The 21,952-nt window shown below is 43.4% G+C and overlaps 2 protein-coding genes across 10 annotated transcripts in view; one reads left to right on the plus strand and one right to left on the minus strand.

Moving 5' to 3' along the window:
- TTC38 (tetratricopeptide repeat domain 38) lies at positions 1–18,562 on the plus strand. Of its 3 annotated transcripts, none has more exons than XM_063395326.1 (14): positions 1–345; positions 3,683–3,760; positions 4,328–4,409; positions 4,754–4,925; positions 5,863–6,036; positions 6,887–6,962; positions 8,042–8,161; positions 8,696–8,755; positions 9,814–9,852; positions 10,607–10,688; positions 11,560–11,725; positions 13,674–13,833; positions 14,104–14,177; positions 14,647–18,562. In XM_063395326.1, exons 1-14 carry the CDS (start codon positions 322–324, stop codon positions 14,738–14,740), a joined length of 1,401 nt encoding a protein of 466 aa, XP_063251396.1. In that variant the 5' UTR covers positions 1–321; the 3' UTR covers positions 14,741–18,562. The 3 variants fall into 3 exon arrangements, with proteins under 3 accessions (XP_063251396.1, XP_063251398.1, XP_063251397.1); XM_063395327.1 differs by lacking the exon at positions 1–345 and adding an exon at positions 1,964–2,103; XM_063395328.1 differs by lacking the exon at positions 4,328–4,409 and having other exon boundaries at positions 293–345.
- Positions 17,397–21,952, minus strand: part of LOC134549590 (zinc finger CCCH-type antiviral protein 1-like) — a 25,594-nt gene continuing 21,038 nt past the window's right edge. For all 7 annotated transcript variants that reach the window (XM_063395307.1, XM_063395309.1, XM_063395308.1 and 4 more), the window contains 3 exons: positions 21,816–21,946; positions 19,815–19,966; positions 17,397–19,234 (listed from right to left, as the gene is read on the minus strand). In XM_063395307.1, coding sequence (XP_063251377.1) covers positions 18,804–19,234; positions 19,815–19,966; positions 21,816–21,946 — 714 coding nt within the window. In that variant the 3' untranslated portion in view covers positions 17,397–18,803. The remainder of the gene's footprint in view (positions 19,235–19,814; positions 19,967–21,815; positions 21,947–21,952) is intronic.

Raw genomic sequence — 21,952 nt, forward strand, 5'->3', positions numbered from 1 at the left:
CGAAGGACGCGCGGCCTCCCGGGCGCTGCTCGTTAGGGTGACCCAACGGGTGAGACAGCAGCCCGAGGGCACCGGAGCCTCCTCCGGGGGGCAGCTGGTGAGAACACTATTTAAACCTCGGACACCGCGGCCCGGAAGTCGGTCCGGAAGAAAGAACGAAAATTTGGGGAGCAATAATCGGCACCGAACGCCCGCAGCCCTGCCCGAGCGGCGGAGCGCGGTCCCCGCGCGTACCCGGCACGCACCGCCCGCCGCTCGCGCCGCTGGCGGCCCGCCCCCTCTCGCGTTGGAGCCGCGGAGCGCCGGCGCTGCCGCGGGGCCATGGCTGCGCTGAGGGACTGCAAGGTGAGCGCAGCGCTGGCGGGCTGCGGGGCGCCGACAGCGAGACGGGCCGGCGGGGCTGGGGGCTGCGGGGCGCCGACAGCGAGACGGGCCGGCGGGGCTGGGGGCTGCGGGGGGACGGCGGGAGCTGGGGCTGCAAAGGGAGGGCAGGGCTGAGGGGCTGTGAGGGGGGCGCGCCGCTGAGGCGCTGAGCCGGCGCTGCTCGGTGCTGCCCGTGCCCTCTGCCCAGGGTGGCCTCCTCGGGGTCCCGGGAGCTGCCGGTGGGCTTTGGGCTGTGGCGAGCGGGGAGCTGAGCCGGGCTTGCTGTGCCTGGAGCTCACCCTCATAACACTCGGGTGTAGTGTATGTTCCCTCGGGAGGAGGGAAACTGCTGCTAGGATCTGGAAAGGGGGAAGGGTCGCTGCACCCATCCCTTCTACTGGGGAAGCAGCCCCATGTCTGAACATCTCTGGGTCTTTTTCCCAGCACAGGGGTCCCACGGCACCCACCTGCCCTTTCCGTGGGCCTCAGAAGTGGGTCAGGTCTTCGATTAACTCTAAATTAGCCTCGGGTCAAAGGGTGCACATTACAGGAGCTGCTTGCTGATTACTTCATCTGCATGCTCTCTTTCCGATAAACTCCATTTATGGTTGCGTTTAGTTAATTAGGGCAGGGACAGGTTAAAACAAAGTTTTGAAGATCGTGATTGACAGAGCTCTGGGGATCTGTCACGCAAGCAATCCAAGAGGTGCCACCTGCAGCCCGCAGAGAGCACAATTCTCAGAGCCAGCTAAGATTCTAGCAGAGAAAAAACAAATACAAATAAACAGTCACCAGATCTCATGACTGAACTCTAATCTTAGAGCAGGGGAAAGGGCAAGGCTTTGGTCTCACCAAGAAGCAGTAAGAAGAGCAAAGGCCGTACTCTAATAAAAGAGGCATCACAGAGAAGACTCCTGGAGTTAGAGGGTTGTGGGAGATCAGTGTAAGAGAGCCCAAGGGCAGCCTCTGTGGAAAGGGGAACTGATAATTGTCTTGCAGACTCATGAGGCTGATTTTTGCCCGCTTATACTCCCTCCTGGATTTCCTCAGTCACAGTCTGATACCTCACTAGAGAGAAGCCCCAGGACCTGAGTGTTCCAGCTAGTCTGGACAGATCCCCTTTTGTACATCCTAGAGGACAAGGGGTGCTGCCTTTTCTGTGGTCCCAGTAGTTCTTTGGTTCTCAGTTGGCAATGACAGATTAGGTTTGAAGCACATCTTTTACATCTCTTAGGAGCCAGCAGCTGCTGTGGGGTGGTTCTTCCCTGTAGCCCTTTGTCCTGATGTGCTGGTAGTGGCACAGAGTAGTGCCAGGCTAGTGGCATCCCTCATGTGACACAGTCTTGCTGCCATTCTCCTCTTGCCAGAGCAGGAGTTTTCCAGCAAGGAGTGAGTCAGGTGGGCTGTAGCCACAGCAGGACCGAGACTTTCCAGAGTGGCTGGAAATAGCACATCCCTCAGTTATATCAGCAGTGCCCTTAAGGATGGATGCAGGCCCATTTTCCACCAACCCCTGTTCTGCTGTTTTTTTCTGGTGCTCACACACATGCTTTTCCATTCTTGTCAATCAGCATCAAGTTCCCTCAGAATGGGACATCATTTTCTGCTTGGCAAGCACTTCAAGCTGTTGTGTAAAACAGTAAAACAGGCAGAGACCTGCTCCAAATGAAGCTTGTTTTTGATGACTGATGCTGAGGGTGGCTCCTGGCCTACTTTGCAGGGCACCATGGAAGATAGCCTGTAAGTAGCAAGCCTAACCTTGCTACCTGCTTGACTTTTCTCTTTAGTCTCTTTCTGGATGGTAAATGACATAGAGAATAATAATTTTCAGCTCCCCCGAGGTTGCTGAATAGAGCTTAAAGATTAACTGGCAAAAAAAAGATAAAGGGACTTAAAGGTATGCACACAGGATTATAAACATGGCTGGAACCAGTGGAGAAACACGTATGAAAGACTACAGTGTTTTTTTGACAAATTATGTAACACAGAAACACCAGCACATGCCCAAAGAAAAAGTTCAAGGAAAGCTCGCCTTTAATGTTGGAGCATTCAGTGAATAGAACCACGACAGACCCCTTTTTGTGACTCTCCAGGACATTAAAGAACTTCCAGTAGGAGGCAGATGGATGCAAATTCATTCTAGGAATTAGTTCTGTGCATTAGATAAGAAGCACGTGTTAATGAATATGTGTGATTATGACAGGTATAGACCTTGTTGCAAAGTCCTACCGCACCCACAGAACAAATTGTGTCAGGAAGTTTATTCCAGCCAGTTTCAGTATCGTGGATATAGTATGAGTTGTAAAGAAAATGTGTCATTTTAGATTCAGGACCAGTCTTTCAGGCATGTAATTTGAAGACTCAATTGCTTTAGCTGTTGGAATGTGAGCCTTTAATCCAATCACAGTGGGAAAGCTTTAGGATATATTAACAACAAAGTTGTCTTTGCCTGGTTACTTAAAAATTTTGACAGATTATTATAGCTAGGAAATGCTTTAAAATGTAAAACGAGAAGAGCTGAATTCTTGCAGCATCAGGAAGAACTAAGCCCCCGTTAGGAGAAGTCTGAATTAGTTTGCCCCAGGTCTGTTTGTATAATATATGTCTATCCTTTATGTTCTGTGTACTGCATTAAAGTAATGCTGGAGTGATTGAGCAGCTTCTCAAATGAACTCTGCTCGTTTGCCAGCAGCCAGCCAGGAGATGTTGTGCCTCAATCATGTTAAACTATGAGAAACTATGGCAGCCCAATTCTGTTTTGCCTTTTAGCTTTATCCATTTCCCATGTTCTTATTATTGTCAGCCGTGTGTATAAATCTGTGATCCCAATTACCACTTGATTAACTCCAGAGACTTAGTGGATTTGCTCTGCCAGGCTGTTTGCTCTGCAAGTTGATTCAGAAGAACATTCTTGTTTATAGAAGATTACAGATTTATAGATTAAAGGAGAACAGGGTTTTATTTTACCATGTCTCTACTTCACACGAAGTGTGCCTGTAGCAGAGGAACTCACCAACAGCTGTAATGAATTCAGAATGGTGCTGTCATTTTGAGCTGGGTACCCCATCAAGATCTTCTGTTACACTTGGTACTTGTTGGCTTCTTTAATCTCACTACTAGCTCCAACTGAGTCTGGAGTCTTAGATGTAACTACAACCAAACAAAAGGTTTGTTTCTGCTTCACACTGTCCTTCCAACTTTTCTATTTAGAAGTGCACAGCAGATCAAAAGATGAGAACAGCATTAGTTTGAACATCTGTCAGTGTAGCCTGGCAGATGAGGGTGTAAAAGGAGCACGTTGTGTTTGTTTGTTGTGCAGGCCTGGCAGGATGCTGGACTTGTCCTGTCCACGACCAGCAATGAAGCCTGTAAGCTCTTCGATGCTGTGCTGACACAGGTATGACCAAAAAGCACAAGAAAATGGGATTTGAAGGGACTCATGCATGAAACACTCTTTACTGTAGCTATATGTAAATATATATTTAAATTTCTTATCAGCTCGGAGAGCCTCCAAATCAGGCCACCAGGAGTTCAGCTGGCAGCAGGAAACCCTTTTAGCAGAGGGCTGTGCCAGGTGCTGCAGCTGTGGTGGAAACCTCAGCCAGTGTGCTCATTCCACTGTGGTGGAAACCTCAGCCAGTGTGCTCATTCCACTGTGGTGGAAACCTCAGCCAGTGTGCTCATTCCACTGTGGTGGAAACCTCAGCCAGTGTGCTCATTCCACCTGATACCAGCAAATCAGCCAGTTGAAAAAAACCCTGTAGAAATCCAGGGTAACTGGTTCTGCTGGTAACTGAATGATATTAAACCCCAGGTTTTTTCTACTTCACTAAACCTACCTGAATGCAACATTTCTCTTTTAGTAATTTGCCTTGCTTTTGAATTTTAAGTGTGTGTGACAACAAAAAGAAGTCCAGTATCACGGAGGATTTCTCGACCCTCTCTTGCTCTGTCTCTGTTACAGTATGCAACTTGGACCAATAATGAGAGCCTTGGAGGTATTGATGGATGTCTGTCCAAGCTAAAAGCAGCAGATCCAAACTTTAGTGAGTGTAACCTTTGATTCTGAGCATGGAAAGTGCTGGGTTAATGCCTGTTGTCTTGGTATTTAACTGTGTTTTTGCAAGGGCAAGATGATAATTTATATAATTCTGTAAAATTTCCTCAAAATCTAGAGTAGGTAGAATGCTTTTGTGTGGTGTTTTTTTCTTCTCATTTCACATAATATTTGAGTAGCTGTCATGAAAACCTTCTGAGAACTTTAGGCTTGGGACATTCCCTGGGTCCCTGTGTCCACAAGTCAGTTTTATTGAAAATGCCCAGCTGCTCTGGTATTTTGTGGAGCTGAAGGCTCTGCTGTGACTCAGCTGGTGCTGTGCTGTTTCCTCAGCAATGGGACACGTCCTTGCCAATGGCTTGGAGCTGATTGGCACTGGAAGGTCCGTGAGACTCGACAAGGAGCTGGACAGCGCCGTGAGAGCCATGGTGGCACTTTCGAAATCACAGCCACTGACGGAGCGGGAGAGGCTTCATGTGGCAGCCTTGGACGTGTTTGCCAGGGGGTGAGTGCTCTGTCACCCTGTGAGGGACTGTGAAGGGCTCCTGTGCCTGCTGCAGGCAGAAGTGAGGGTTGGCAGTAGTGGGGTGTGATGTTAGCTGACATCTGGCAGAGGATCGGGGTGACATGTCACAGATTGTCCCTGAGTTTCTCTCTTGACCCTGTGCCATGTCTAGCACTGTAGGAGGTAAAGTGCTCTATTGCCACCACTTCCTGGCATTAAGCACTTGACATTAGAAATCTGCCACAGATCCATCAGTGTGGTTTAGAACTAGGAAATGAAGTATTTGGCTACAGTAGGGTCCTGACTCAGATGCACAGAAGGAAAGTTACAGACTTCTCTCTCTTGTCTCCCTATGTCAAAACCTATTTCCCCTGTAAAACAGGGAGATAAGAATGCTGTAGAGGCTCACTGCTTGATGCCATGTGATAAATCTACATGAACTGCAGAACATATAGGCTAATGATTCACTTTCATTATTTGTTTGCCAAACAAATGTGTGAGTATGGATTTGCCTCACATTTCACCAAAGGAAATGAGGAAGCTACTGAAGCCCTGCCACTGGGTTTGATCCCCACAAAAGGAGAGGGAAGGTGTCTTTGTCATACAAAGTTCCATTAATTATGGTGGGTTCCTGAAGGAACTATTCAGCCCTGTAGAAAAAATTTAGATTTATGGTTTAAGCTTGTTTCATTTTCCTTGTGTTTTACAGTGGTTTGATGTAACCCAACACAATTTCTTTCATAAGATTTCTCAGAAGGTGCCAAATGAAGATAATCCCATTATTAGCTTAGAAAAGACTAAAGAATTCCTTCAAGGAAAAGAATAAGTCATTCGGTGCTGAATTTTCTGTTTTTCAGCATAGTTTGAGTTCAGGACTAAGAGTAGGGGCAGGCATGTGAGACTTCTTTCACTGATGGCAATAATTTTTTATTTCTAGCCAACTTCCAAAAGCTTGTGATCTATGGGAGCAGATTCTAGAGAGCCACCCAACTGACCTGCTGGCCCTCAAGTTTTCCCATGACACCTATTTCTACCTGGGATATCAGCGGCAGATGCGAGATTCTGTTGCCCGTGTTTATCCCTTCTGGACACGTGATGTTCCACTGAGCAGGTGGGTCATGCTTCATTTGCAAATTGCTCTTTACCTGGTGTGCATGGACTACGTGGTTTTTGAGTTCAGACTTACAAGTTCAGGATCTTTTGGAAACAGGCATGTAGACAAAAATCAAGAGTCTAGAAGTTAATCAAAGTTGACCACAGATAGAACGTGTCTCCAGTATCCCTCTTGACACTGTTGTTGAGGGATTTTTCTTAAGTGAGCTGTGTTTCACTGCTATCAAATACAGCACATGGTGTGTAAGGGTAAAATCATGTCCTCACCCAGAGCAGTAGCAAAATTTCTTCATTTCTTCCAGAAAAATACTATTCATCTTGATCCATTAAGTAAATCAGGTGCACATAACATGCCTAATTTTCCTTTATGTTGTGCCTTTATGGCTTAATGGGGATGATTTACAACCAGTTTAAAGGGTCACTTCATGTAAAAGTACCCTCCTGTGGTTTTGTGGGCATTGGGGAAAATGTAGAAGATTGCCTTTGAGATGCTCAGGTAGCTTTTGTGACAGCAGTGTCTCACTTCTAGCCTTTTGATTCTGCATCCTGCAGCTGTCACAGAGAGCAGCAGCTGGTTCTGTGTAGCTGGTGATTCCATCTCAGCCAGAGATGGAAATGTCCATTCTGATGTGTATCTTGTCACTGTTTGCCATGCTGGTGTCTCAGGGTCACTCATTCCCTCTGAGAATTAGCCAAGTAGTTCTGTATCCTGTGGGCTTGAACCCTTGCTGTAAATTGCACTGCAAGGACTTTCTTGAGTTAAATGCTCTTTCCAGTATGTTTTTTTTCAATCCTGGGTTAAATTTAGTTATAAATGGATGATGTCCTCTTTTTCCCCTTTTTGATAGCTATGTGAAGGGCTACTACTCTTTTGGACTTGTGGAAACAAACCTTTTTGACCGTGCTGAGAAGGTTGCCCATGAGGTAAACTGCCTGCTGTTGGTGTTAAAAGGCTTGAGAATTCTCAGACAGGGTGGGGGTTTCTGCCAGTTGTTAGTCAAAGTAGCAGAGAGATAAAGCTCAACGTGGAAATGCTCACAGAGCTTTGTGATACTTGTTGATGACTATTCTCACATCCCTGCCCCACCAAGGCAGTTTCACTGGACTGTATTCGCCTCACTTGCTTATGAGCATGCCCTGTGTGGTCAGAACACCCCTATAAAATCCATATATCAGCCCATCTGCTGCTTCCAACATGTATAATTGGCTGTTTCCTCCTATTAAAGAATGTTGGATTCTTTTGATGTAGTCTGCTCTTGACAATCAGTCATGCTTGGCTTCCTGCTCCTTTTTTTTTCCTAGATGCTTGTTCCTGGATTCTTGAACAATTAACTGTAGCAATGTTCCTGGGGGTCAATATTAGCCAGGCTGTTTCCTTTCTACGAAGGCAGTTGATTTTCTCCAGTCCTCAGGACTATCCCTGTGCTCCAGTAATCTCAGACACAATCTCTAATAGGTGTTCTTGACAAAACTCCCCTTACATCAAATTGGTGAAAGTGACAATAGAGACTAAACCTGAAAACTTAAATCTTTACTAGGTTTATGACTAACTTTGCAAAATGCCAAAAGCCTAGTGAGAGTTGTTGAGCCAAAGAAGAGGAATTGGCTGAATACTCAGAGCTGGCCATTTTTTGGAAAATAAATAGTCATCTGCAAGGCACTGTATCATGTCATATATTGTACCTGCAGTTCTTTCATTGATGCATGTCTGTGAAACAGATGTCATTTCACAGTCATCATCAAAGCCTGTGTTTTAAAGTGTTTTGTGTTTTCTTCTGCTGCATCTCCCTGCAGCAGAAGCTGTGAACTGAAGTCAGCCAGGAAACATTCTCTTCCTTTTCTGTCCAAATCAGACTTCTGGGCTGTGGTTAGTTGGAGTGGTACAAGGATGTACTTAAAATGCAGCAAGTAAAAAGTAGTCTCTTGTTTGTAGATAGGCAGTGATAAATGTCTGTATTTGCAAGTTTGTAAGGCTCATCGTGTTTTCCTGTTTTCACTCACAGGCTTTGGCCATAAATCAGACAGATGCATGGTCTGTCCATACTATAGCTCATGTAAATGAGATGAAAGCAGAGGTGGAGAAAGGCTTAAAATTCATGAAGGAAACAGAAAAGAACTGGAAGGTAAACATTTTTGTGGCATCTCTGAAAAAGCTCCTTTTAGGTGTTCTTGAATTCCTGCAGCCAAGTTCTTGAGTCCTCTGCCTGCAATTCCTTCCAATCTGCAGACCTGTTAAAATCAGTGTAGAGTGCATGTTAGAGGAAATCCTCCCTTGAGGTGCTGCTACTCTCCATGCAGCTCCATGCAGGTTACTTCAGACAAGTTGCCTAAATTTTAGATGAAACAAATCTTACTCTTCTTACAGAAGTGGATTAATTTATTTTTTTAAAGGGTGCTGAAGAAAGGTGAATTCTGAGGCATCCAGGTGAAACTCTTGTTTGGAAAATAACGTGGGGGAAACCTTGGGTGTGAGGTGTCACCCTAATAGTTGCAATGGCAAGTGTACCCAATGCTGTAAATTTCTTGTCTCTTTTGTGTCTCTTGAAGCATTCCGTTTCGTGGAAGGAAGAAATGGAAATCTGATTTGATAACTTGAAAAGGGAAGTTATTTTGTAAATAAATTCTTTTTCTTTTTCTTTTTTTTTTTTCCTCTCCAGAGCAGTGATATGCTTGCTTGCCATAATTACTGGCATTGGGCTTTATACTACATTGAAAAGGTATGAGATATTTTCATACATGTGCTTTATGGTCCAGATAGGTTATCTACAGCTCTTTAAAAAGCAGAATTTACTAGGGGTGGAAGGGGGAATCAGCTACTTAAAAGGATGCTTTTATAAAATAGCACAATGCTACATTTATGAAGAGGTATAATCCTTTATTACTGTTATTTTGAGAATTTTAATTGCATTGGTCAAAAGTTTCAGTATCTTTTTAAGAATGTTGAAATACTGCTGTGAGATTTGCATGTTTGAAGATCCAATAGTTTCACTAATTACATTTGGCAGTTATTTGATAGCAAGATGAAATTAGATCTCTAATTTTAAGACAAAAATTAACAAAATTCTTACCAAATTCAGTGCTCATTTTCTGGCCCAAAAATTTGCTGACTATAAAAGAAGAGGCCATAAATTCTAAATTAGGTTGCCAATGCTATTAATTATTGTCACTAATTCTTACTATTGAAAACCTTTAAAAATGGTTGAAATTTTACCCAGCCTGTTGGAATTTCATTTGATTTAGTGCTTAGCACTCGTGGGGTCCAGCTTAATAGGGAGATAATTGTGGTGCCCTTGAGAAGGCAGCATCCTTTGGCCAGAAAGCAGAGTAACACAGAAGGAATATAATTCTCAACATGAGTCTAACAGTTTACTAATTTTGCAAGTTCCTATCTACATAACTTTTTTGAAGGCTACTTAAAACTGTTGGTTTTTTCCCATCTCTTTGCATACACCATGGGATGCACTGATTTTTGCAAAATCCCTGAAAGGAACATTAGAATGAGAGGCAATACCTCATGTTTCTCCTTCTTGCTTAACTTGTGCCACTATCGGTACTTATTCTTAGATGAAACCTCAACATAGTGATCATTTTGCCTATTAAATCCAGGTTTTTCTGCTTTGAATACCTCGAGGTTTCTTTGACTTGCTTTGTTTTGACCAGGCAGTCCTGAGGAGCTGTTATGAGGTCTGTTAATGTGTTTGTCTCTGGTTGCTGTCAGGCTCTGCTGGTTGCTGTGTCTGCACGTTAACCACACAGCCCTCCTTTGCCTTTCTAGGGGGAATATGAAGCTGCTTTGACAATTTATGACAAGCATGTGAGTAGGGGCCTTTTTTTCTTTACTGAGATCATGCAAGATCACAATATGTGCTTTCTTCCTTCTGTGTGAGATTGAAACCTATCACAGTGTGTGATCTGTGTATAAATACTGCTCACATCTCTTATTACAGTCTTTTAGGGAAACAACTTCTCAGCAGTTCTAGGGAAAATGCCCCAAGGACTTGAGTGTTACACAGTTAGAGTGGAGCTACAGTGGTACTGATTTCCATTCTGTCCATGTTTCTTATTCATACCTTTTGAAGGATGTAAATTAGTTTTACTATAAAGTCAAGTCACCTTTACAAAGAACTGGTTTTGCATGTTAGCTACAAAGTCAACTCTCTGGATTTCAAAACCACCTTTGAAAATAAGCAGTATCTAATTAGATAACATAGCACATCTTTGTAAGGATTGTAAAAATACTGCAAGCATTAAGAAAACTGCTGGACAAATTTCTATCTGTTAAGATTGATCAAGTGAAGTGATATTTATGGCACAATTTTGGAAAAAATAAAATACCATGGTGACTCTCCTTATTTACTGAGAAAAACAACACATGTAAAGCCATGAAAGTTTCTGTCATTGCTAATTCCTGTACTCAAGAAAGATGCAATTAGGACTATTACCAAACAAGTAACTTTGAATTAATAGGAGGGTAAAATTAATTTAGTACTGTGAAAATAAGTTTGATAATCTGAGGAAGTTTCCACTAGCACAGCACTTGGCCAGCCTGGATATACTTGTGATTACAGATTGCTCCCCTGTGCCTGACAAGTGGAAGCATCCTGGATGTAGTTGATAACAGTTCGATGCTGTACAGGCTTCATCTGGAAGGTAGGAGATCCTCTGGTCATTCTTTTTTATAGCTGTAATTTTCTTTTTCCCTTCCCCTGCTGTTCATGTTGGGGAAGTATTTCAGTGTAATTACACAGCAAGCTCGATCAGTGTTTCAGAAGAAGCTTGAGAAAAGCATCAATATAAAGTTTCTAATAATGTCCATAAGTTTTATTCTTCCCAAAAGATTCTGTTTTCCATGCCAATGTGGCACAGCAGTCAGCTCCAGCTAGCATAGGTCACATACTTCCTCTTTGACAAATTCACTTCTCTTGTCCCTGGAGGTCTGAAGCTGAGCAAACAAGTGCATAAGCCTCTAAATAGCACTTTCTGGACATAAATTTCCATTTAGATCCCTTTTTTCTGTTTTGATCCTGATTGAAATAGTTAGTATGGGCATAAGAGCTTCTGGCTTTTTGTACTCTCCTAACTCAGTGGCATTTCCTCTTTTTAAGGTTTATACATTGGGGTTCAGGGGACATAGTGGACAGTATTTCACACTATTCTGCTAAAACTCCAGTGATGTATTGGGATTTTTATTAAATCCATCTTCTCACTCTGTCTTTGATTCCTACAAATGGCTCATGTTGAGCAGCACCTCCAAGACGTTATGAGCAATCTCATAATAAAGCCAGCAGCTCACACAATGCAGACTAAACTGATGCCTTTAAACCCCTGACAGTCAAGAAACTCTTGGCCCAGATAAGGCAGGCTGCAGCTGAGCATTGTTGCTGCATAAATTTTGCCACATCAGGAAATGTTCTCTTGAGTTCAGTGGGAATGCTTTTTGTGCTGAGTGACTGAAGGGACATTGCAAAGTCATACTTTTGCACGTGGCAATGTTATTGACAGAAGTAGTTTTTACTCTTAGGTGTAAAGCTTGGGGACAGGTGGAATAAACTGCTTGGGGTTACGAAGAAGCACACCAAGGATCACATTCTTCTCTTCAATGATGTGCATTTCTTGATGTCTTTCCTTGGAGCCAAAGACCACAAAACTACTGAGGAGCTTTTAACAACTCTGCAGGAACTTGCCAGGTAAGCAAAGGAATTCCTGCATTGGGTTCATGAGTAGCCCAATGAGCTTCAGGGCAATGATGTCTCTGGCTTGCTGAAGCTCCATCACACTCCTCCCTGCCTTAGCATGTCACTGGGACACACTGGTTTATGCAGGGCAACATCCAGTTAGGAGATCAATATCAATATTTATGTTCTGAGTTAATGTCTACAGGGGTTTCTCATCTCGTTGAGCAGAAATCTTTTGTATTTGAGGTCATGGACACCATCTGAGCAGTTGCTGTTTCCTTTTAGTGGGCTCACACTAAGCAGTGTTACAGACAAGGAGTAAAGTATATTAATAAGAACATCCTACAAGATATGTCAGCTGTCTGTGGTGGATCTTTTTAGCTCTGGTTCAAAAGGTTAATAACAGAACATTAGTTGGTAGTGATATTCTAATTGCTACTCTTTGATGTGTTGTTAAGTCCATCTGCAAGAAATTAGGTTTCAAGTACTACTGAAGTAATAATCTAGAATATTTTGCTTTCAAATTAAGTTATTTGAAAATTTGAATATTTAAGTAGTACATCCAAAGAATAAGGGTTTTGTGTTGCCTTAGGTATTAAATGATTGTGAATGATTGGGTTTTTTTTTTGAAGGAGTTGATTATAAATGTTAAATTCAATTTCTTTCCCCCAATACACCCTTCCCCCCACCCCTGTTTAAGCACCTGTTACTTCCTTTGCCTTTAAAAAGAAGGAAGGAGAACCTGAAACTGTCACTATTTGTTCCTGACTACATGTAGTTTTGAAGAATACTGTAATTTTAAAGAATACTTATCCAAAAAAAAACCTTTCAAAGCAAGCCTAAGTATGTCTCATTTAACTAAAGTAGAAAACAGCAAATATCTTTTGTTATTCTATTATTTATATAAATATGTCAATATATATAAAGTATAGAGAACTGCCCATCACAGAGGCTTTAATGAACGTGTGTTCATATATGCCACTTACTCTTTCACCCAGTGCTTCCTTTCACCTCCTTTCAGCCTTAATAATACATGTGTACATTTTTAGCTGTAGTTTGAAATAATATAAAACTTAATTTCATTATTTGAGAAAGCAGGCTGTGAGCTGAAGGGGCTATATTAATGATTGGATTAATTTATATCTATCACAAATATGCAATATATAAATGCTACCCCAGAGCCGTTTTCTATGTGTTAAGAAAGCAGTGATACAACCTGGGCACGGACATCAGTCCCATCTGGCATTGCCCCGGTATTTTTCCCTGGCCTTAGCCATGGAAAGTCGCTGGGAATTTGTGGGGTGTCCCACGGCGCTCTCTGGTGGTTGGTGTCACCTTTGCACGGCAATGCCAGACAAAACACGGGAATGAGGAATTTGTTCCATCATTTTCACCACTGGCTCTCTCAAGCCGCTTCAAATGAACGTCTGTTGTGCACTTTTATCTTTCTAGGATGCCACAGTTTGTTTAAGGAATGATAAACACATAGGGCAGTGTTGCCTGCTGGAAAAGGAAGGCTGGCCCAGGGAAAGGAACAGGAAGTTTTGTAACACTGACTTGAGGAGCTGGTGTGCAAGGTCATGACTGGGAGCTGTGTGCAAGGACTTTGTGGCCAGACAAAGCACTAGGATGTTCTGGTGGGGTCAGCAGAAGAGAAACTGCAGTTTCCTTACTGTCCTAGCCCAAACTGTTCATTGCAGAGGTAGGAGAGGGTTGGGCTTGTCCCTTTGGTGGCAATATTCAGGAGAATAAAAGCTGATTGCTGGATGAGTAACAAAAAGGTGAAAGCAGCATAACCACATCAAAAGATATGAACTAAGTCAAGTGCCTGAAACATCAGGCTTTGTACAGGGAAAAAAAAAAAAACAACAACCCTGTCTGCAGGTAGTGGCAGACTGGCATTGAAATATGGCTATTTATGTTTTGGCTTATGGAAGTTAACCACTTTTTCATTCTACAGAGCACCTTGTGAAGACCACCAGCTTTCCCTGGCTCCTAGGCTGGGGCTGCCACTGTGCCAGGCTTTTGTAGAGTTTGAAAATGGGAATTGTGACAAAGCTGTAGACCTGCTGTACCCAATTCGTTACGAATTAGTCCAAGTGGGAGGCAGTGATGCTCAGGTAAGGGAGATGCAGAGAAGACTTTTTGATGTGACTTAATCCCCTTTCAGTACCCACTATTAAGCACTTACTTCATCAAGAGCATTTCAGTCTTAGTGAAAAGCTGAACTATGCTTGTGACTGAATCCTGTAACTTGCAGGGTTAGCTATGTATTTTTAATGTTGATATGTTTCCTTCCTGTGAATTTAATAGTTTGGTAACAAGACATTGTAACCAGCAATACATTATAAATTACTTACTAGTTTGTATTTTGCTGACTCTTTTCTCAGAGAGATGTTTTCAGCCTGTTACTGATTCATGCTGCTTTAAATTCTAAATCAAAGGCCAAACAAAACCTTGCAAGGTGAGTATTTCCCCTGATAAATATTTGTGGAAGTAGCACTGTTGCTAAAAGTAAGAGATAATGAATATACTCAAAAAGTAAGAAGTAATGAATATATTCAAATCAATAAATTTAAGGCTAAAATTATATAAAAGCATTTGTGTTAAATGTAGCAACATTTGACCAGGATGAAAAGTACAATAGCTTCCAATTCCAAAGTGCACTCTTGCAGCCTGGATGGATGATCTGTGTATGTTCAAAGGCAGTTGATTTTCAAATGGTTCTGTCTTCAAATATGGCCTGTTGGCCGTGTGTGTTGTGGTCTGCTAAGCCTCTGTGAACTGCTGCAGCTCCAGTCAGTGCCCCACTGACATCTGCTTTGCTGGGAAGTCAGAGGTGTGCTCTGCCTCGTGGGCCTGCCTCAGCACAGCCTGGCAGAACAGCCCATGTTTATCACCCCCTCCTCACCCTCCTCCTCCTCCTTTCACAGGCGTCTCCTGCATGAGCGTGATCTGATGAGACCAAAGTCACCAATGACTGAGAGACTGATCAGGAAGGCAGCAGCCGTGCATGCCATGGCATAGGGCTGGGAGAGCCAGGAGCTGTCCACAGAGTCTGGCTGCAGGGAGTGCAGGGCTGCTGTGAAGGAACTTGGGATGGTACTCAGGGTTAAAAGGTTTGAGAATAATTTCCTTAAAAAAAAGACAGAGCTGTTGCATTTCTGGAGGTTGTGTCTTAGATGATTCCACAAGGAAAGAAGAAAACTTGCTGATAATGCACAACTTTCTGGAACATCCCAAAGGCACTGCTGCTCTGGTATGTTTTCCTGAATGTTCTCTCTGAGCCTGATTATACACAGTGCAATAACAGTGCCTGGATTTCAGTCCTTCTTTGGCCCAGTTTGTTACTTGGCCTACATGTGAAGTAAACTGCTCAGGTAATTCAAAGGGAGTTTTTAAATAAAGCTAACAGGAAGGTGTGGGGCCAGAGGAAATACAGGCATGAACTGAATTCATATCAAGCTTCCAGCCCATTCAGGCAGGAGTCACAGATCTGTCTGCATTCAGGATCTCTTTCCAGGTAAACATTTTTAAACTTCCTTTCATAAAATGTTAATTTTTCTCTTTCAATATAGCACAGCAGAGTTTTCTGGCATTTTTTGGGTGAATGAAACCAGACAAGAACCAGACAGGAATAATGACTATTCTGACGTGGGTGCTCCCTCAGCACTTGTAAATCTTTCAGAAAAAAGGGAAAAGCCTGGATTTCAGCTGAACAGTACCATCTCTGGAGGGTATGTTGGACTGGATCTTTGTGTCTCCCTGAGCTTTTGGATAGTCAGCTTTACTACCCTCTCCAGAGAGTCCCTGCATGTTGGCAAAGTGGTGTTTAAGCTAGGGTTCAAAACCCAGGAGGTCTTTCTGCCATGGAAAGAGGGCTCAGGGGGACAGACACAGCTCTGTCCCAGCACACGTGATGGGATAAACTTCAGTGCTGCAAGTCAGGCACGATGTGAACCTCAGGCCTCAAGGGAGCTCTGGTGCCTCTAGATTCCTGCAGCATCCCAGAGCTAACACATTGTCTTGCAGTAGAATTCCAGAAATCCCTAATGACAGGGAAGATTGTATTTCAGACCAAAACTGAACTCAGGCCTCCTCTTCTGGAATAAAAATCCACTTTGCAACTGCCTGGCTTTGCTTCCACATCTGCAAGCTCTCCTGGCCCCACAGGCCTGCCTGTCCTTCCTGTCCAGCTCAGGCTCTTCCCCGTGTCCCACAGCAGCCTTGTCCTGCAGTTACCTTTTGACCACTTCCAACCCTGCACTGCCCCTGGGGTTCCTGCACTGTGGAGCAAGAGTTGGAAGTGCTTTGCTGACATTTTACCCAATCATCCCTTGAGGCAGAAATAGCTTATTTTTAAATAATAATGAAACCACGTAAGGGATTGCATTCCTTCCTTTGGGTCTTCTGATTTATGAGCGAGCTGTTCTTCAGCTTCATCAGTGTTTATCTGTTCAGCCATGGTGGAGGGTGACTCACTTGGGACACATTAAACTGCATTTTTACTATTATTTTTAATAAGTGCACTTCAGGCTGTGACTTTAGACAGGTAACTTTTTACTTGAGGAATGTAACAAATTGTGTAAGGGAACAAAAGCCTGAGAAAGCTCTGGCTGGTTATGCAGGGTGTAATTAATGTAATCAATGACAGCTCTACTTTTGATAGAACATGACTGAGAATTTTGATTTGAGAATTTTTGCTTTGGCTTAATAAATTCAAAGATGATCTTTGTTGAGCAAGCAAGTACATGACTTCTTTCCATGTGTGAAGCTTTTAAATGTGTTATTTAGCCTAATTGCATAGACAGGTAACAGTGTACACCCACTTTGTTTCTGTCACAGTGGCCAGAAGCATCCAGCAGTGGAGAGCAGCAGTGTCTGTGCTCACACAGGGTCACAGCCCAAGAGTGGCACAGCCTCCCAGGGGCTTTCCTTGGTGCCACTTAGAAAGAGGCTGAGGTGCCACGAGGTGGAAGAACTGTTGTTTCTTTACCATCCTCCTGCATTCAACGTATGCATTTTCCAGCTTTCCTCCCCCTTATTTGTCCAGGCTGCAGCTCTTGCCCCCAGTCCACCCCTCTGATGGAAAAGCCAAAGCCTTGTGCACCGGAGCTGCATGCCTGCCCCAGGGTGGGCTGGACCATGGAACAGCTCTGCAATTCCTGTATTGCTGTGTCCTTCCTGTGTGTGTGGTGATCTGAAGGGATCCCAAGCTGTCAGCATCTCACTGGCACCCTCCCCCTCCAGGACAGGCGCCTGATTCAGATTCTTTAAAAGTTACTCATCTGCATATTAAAGAAGTACATCCTTAGAACGTCTCAATATCTCACTAGTTCGAAATTTAAAACCATCAGTTCTGCCACTACCTCACTTAATTTTTTCACCTTTTAGAACTTCATGAACTGCTCAGTGCAGCTGTTTAATTACAAACTACCCCACTGCTTTAATATTAAACATCTCCTAGTTAGGAAGTGAATTTACAGGAATATTCTCCCTGAACCATGCTAATCTCTCCTGAGCAATTAGCTAAGCACCTGCCCTATAATGGCAGTCCACATGTGTAGTTCCCTGGTTTAGAAACACTGAAGAAAGACAGGAAATGCAGGCAGGGGCTGGTTCACTCATCAGCATGTTTACATGTCTTGCCCTGTTTATATAAAGACAAACTGCACAGTGAAAGTGCCTGAAAACAGGTTTTATTTGCAAATACAGCAAGCTCAGTAATTCAGAAACTCTACAGGCAAATGAGAAAGAGAGATCTTAAAAAGTGTAAAAATCTTCCCTGCATGTTTTCATTTAGTTCTACGTCATTTTAATAAGATTCTGGATTTATCTTTTCTGTTCCTCTTGGGAAGAACTTGCTATCTTTGAGTGGTTTACAGATTTGTATCACAGATGCAAAAATCTTAGAGGCTACTGGTGCTTCTGTAAAGCTTAGCTGAAGGTAAAAATTACTGCTCCTCTGTCCTCACTCCTAGTTTCCCTCTGAACAGCTGAACCATCTAAATATGGCATTTTGTACAGAGGGCCTTAACTCTGATCCACTTAGAGACTCCCTGCTAACAACATCCAGCAGAAACTGCACAGGTTTCTGCCCAGGGATCACCCAGGAAACAGAGGATTCTCACTCGTCAGCACCCACGCAGGACAGCAGCTCTACCACGGCCTCCAGAGAACCTGACTGGTCTCTTTCGGTGCCCTTCTACGTCTGAAAAACGAAAATTAACACACAAACAGGACAGACCATCTCTGTGCTCCTTAAGAGGTTTCTCCTGTCCTGTTGTGCTACGTGGCCACATCCACTGGAAAGCCTGGCTCGCTGGGACACAGCCTTTGTGTCCTTATGGCCATTAGCTGGAGCCAAACCACCAAATTTTGGTGTCTGCTTACTCAGATGTGGTGGCTTTCACAGTTTCAGTTGAGCTCTGCTTTTGTATAGGTTACAGCAAGTTACTGCAAATTTCCACAAAGGATCTGATCCAAAAGCTTTCTGATAATCTGCCATTGTACAGATGAAAATTCTCGAGAACTAACAACATGGATTTAAAATATACTTTTTTTGTTTACCGTTTTAACTTGAAACATGAACCAGCATTAACAAGCAGTGCTTTGAAAACAAACTCAAGTCATTATTACCTACACTGGATTGCTTATAATAATGATAGATGAGAGGATCAAGAACAGATGAATTCTGCTCTGAAAACAATCTCTGGCTACTAAAAACCTGAAAGCTTCCTTAAAAACTCCTGCACTGTTAATTTTTAACTGTTTGCGAAGAGAAAGCCTCTACTTTTTTTCAGACGATGCATTTACAATTATTTGCCCACAGCAGTCATAACATTCAACTTCCCATCCCACAATTCTGATTTTCCTGCTATGGTTTTTGAAATATCTATGCTTCATTTAAGAGAGGAAGAGAAGTAGATAAGGCAGTCACAACAAATGTAACATCTGCTTTGCCAGCCCTCCTCAATGCAAAAACCGTTTGGATTAACATTCCAAAAACTGTAGTAAAAAGAAAGAAGTCACCGTGTAGAACAACTGCAATACGAAAAATAAGAGGAGGGACGGAAACTGCCGTGTTCTTTTAAGATATAACGCATTTTTTTCTGTCGTCTTTACACTCTCTTATTCCCTCCTCTTTATACATTCTTATTTCTCCCTCTGCTCCATACACTCCTATTCCTGCCTCGTTCTGCTGTCTTATTCCCTCCCTCCAATACATTTTTACTCTCGTCTCTTTCTGCTCTGTTATTCTCTCCTTTTCATACTCTATTATGTACTCTGGGTAAATCTGGTGCTTTTCAAAGACAACAAAAACAGAAGGGTTTAACTCATCATCCACACAGCTGTCGTAAAACCACATCTTGTCGGCGCTCTTCTCCGGGGGACGCACGTAGGCGGCGTTGCCCCTGACGTAGTCTCCAACCAGGACACGGGCCACGAACATCAGGCGTCCCTGCGCCGTGGCCTGGCAGTAGGCGTGGGCATAGCGAGCATCTCTAGCGAAGTAACTTCCTAGAAAACCAGATGAAAACGTGGCTGTGAGGACAATCCATACAGGGACAGCAAAATATGAGCATCCCCTGTGTTTCCAGGAGGTATCTGGCTCAACTTTCAGGACTTCTCTTACTCAGTGTACAGAATACCACCGAAACTTTTGCAAGAGAGGGGATTGCGCTGTGTAATTTCCATTCAGATTTGCTATTTTAGGAGTAATTTTTTAAAAGCTATACCAATAAGCACACTACAGTCTGTGTGTTGTGATAAGAGGGACAGACAAGAAAACATGAGAAACTTCCATGATCACACTGAAGGCATGCACACCCCTCTGCTCCCTGCCATGCAAACTAATTTCTCTTGTAAATTCATATTATAACCTCAGACATCAGAAAATGCCACATACAGCAAACCCCTGCTCTAATGCTCTTGACACCTTGTGAGAAGACTTACCCCCAGCCCAAAGCAAATCCAGGCCCTGTTCAGTAAGATCATAATACCAATTCTTATCTTTTTTTTTTCACCTTCTGTAGTTAAAGAGTTCAGAACTTTGATTGCTCTGAGGGAAGTCTCAGCAGACATCTCACTTTCTACATACCTTTCCCATAGTTACTTCCATTGCTTCCACAAATTCTCCAGTCAAAGTTCTGAGTGCAGACCATTTTCATGGAGGTGGTGTCAGTTCCATGGAACAGTTGTTTTTCCTGGACTTCCTTTCCTCCATTTTCCCTTTTCATCTTCTCTTTTTGCCTGACAAAAATGAAGGGGAGGAGACTGTGAGCCATGGAAGAAAAGGGAAAAAGGTTTTTTAAACAATTCAAACAACTATGTAACATCCATGTAAATGTCAGCTGGATGAGGTTTCCAGCCTGCTCTCTCCTCTTAGACACACCAGCACCATGATGAGAAGAATGAGATGGACACTGTACTGACACCACTGCTCAGCAATTCTAGGTAATTCTGGCTTTACTCAGGGAATTCAGGCATTTGACACTATTCCAGCTGCCACTGTACCAACCTTTTGTCCCTCTGCAGGGCCCTACTGGTTGTGCTTTAAGGTCTCTTGTCCCTTCCCACCCAAGCTCTCAATGGAGTGGAGGCAGCACTAACCACAGAGGCTCTGTGCTTCCACAGTGCCTCAAAGCTGGAGGCAGCTTGTGCTCTGTATCACAGCCCCAGCTCCTGAGAGAGGTCAGTGCTGCACAGGAGATGGGGCCAGGACACAAACCCAGCCTGCTTTGCCCACTGCTCACCTCACTGGCCGAGGCCAGAGTCAGACTGAGCTATGAACAGGGTCAAAAGAGAAATCACAAAAGGCTCAACTCGTATTTCCCATCATTATTCCACAGCATCCAGACACCTCTCAGGTTTTTAGAAGCTGCTGAAGTGGACAAGACACTGTTATTCTTCAGAAAGTCCTCAGCTCAAAAATTAAGCAGAACCAGGGGGAAGGGAGAATCCTTTCCGCTTGTAAATTAGTAAATGAAAAGTTAAGAGCAACAGACTGAAACTTGTTCATTGAGAACTTACTGTGAGGGTGGGGAGGCCCTGGCACAGGGTGCCCAGAGAAGCTGTGGCTACCCCATCCCTCAAAGTATTCCAGGCCAGGTTGGACAGGGCTAGGAGCAGCCTGGTGTAGTGGAAGATGTCCCTGCCCATGGCAGATTGGATGAACTTCAGGGTCTCTTCCAACCCAAGTTACTCCGTCATCCTCTACACTTGGCAATGATAAACTCTGCTTGCTTAGCTTAATTACTTCATTGGAGGAGGATAAAAATTATGCTCTATTACATGTTTTGAAGCCTCTTATGTTTTGGTAGATGAAAAGGTTTTATGAAATCAGTAGCTGATAACTTTCTGGGTTCAGTCATTTTGCAGGTGAAAGCATTTATTTGAGCAGTATTTTTCTATCCCATTACTATTCCATACATCCATTCCATTCTTTTGTTTTAAACCAGACAACTGTTTTGAGCAACAAGAATCTTACATCAAACTAACTTGAACATGGTTGAGCCCCAGCTCTAATCTGCTGGTATCCAGCTTGGCCTAAATGCCTGGAGTTCAGTACCACTGATAGAAGTGTTGAAAACCAGAAAGGCGCTCTGGAACTCGGAGATCATCAACTTAAAACACAAGGATTCTTTCTCAGTGAATACTGACTTTGTTCAGCAAAAGCACCTTACATAAATCTGACTGGAACAAAAAGGCCCAAGCAGATTTCACTCTTTTTAACATTTCATATACTCTAATGGGTAAAGATTTGTAACAGAGCATGTGTGCAGCAGGCAGTCATTGCTCCATCCCCAAGACAATCTGTCCCACATGCCTGTGGGGATCCTCATCCCACTTTTGCACCATGCATGTCTTTCTCTCCATGCTCTCTCCCCCTCTCCCAAGGAGCCAAGCAAAGGGAACCTCCCCACAGAGCATGGCATTCTGTGGAAGGCCTCAGACACATCTCACTCCTGAAACTGCTAATAATGAAATACCAATCTGTTAATGCACAAGTGGCAACCTCCTTTCTTTGCTAGGAAGTGCATACAGGACAACCTGTTCTTGGAGACTGTCTCCTCATAAGGACAGGGAAACAAGTACTAACCACTGAAACACCTTCCAGAGGGATGGATTCTGAATCCTCTGTATTTTAAGGATGCTGTAATTTTTCATAGTCTGATGAAACAGCTGCTTTATTCCATTGTATTCAGAGGTCTCACTGCTGATCACCACTGCCTATAA

The sequence above is a fragment of the Prinia subflava genome, chromosome 4, assembly GCF_021018805.1.
Source record: "Prinia subflava isolate CZ2003 ecotype Zambia chromosome 4, Cam_Psub_1.2, whole genome shotgun sequence".
NCBI classification, from domain to species: Eukaryota; Metazoa; Chordata; class Aves; order Passeriformes; family Cisticolidae; genus Prinia; species Prinia subflava.

What these genes read in the sequence shown, in the direction of transcription:
- TTC38 (XM_063395326.1), top strand. Translation starts at nt 322, where the DNA reads ATGGCTGCGCTGAGGGACTGCAAG. An exon ending in AGCAGCAGATCCAAACTTTA is followed by an intron (nt 4,410 to 4,753) that starts GTGAGTGTAACC and finishes CTGTTTCCTCAG; the next exon opens with CAATGGGACACGTCCTTGCC. An exon ending in TTGGACGTGTTTGCCAGGGG is followed by an intron (nt 4,926 to 5,862) that starts GTGAGTGCTCTG and finishes TTTTATTTCTAG; the next exon opens with CCAACTTCCAAAAGCTTGTG.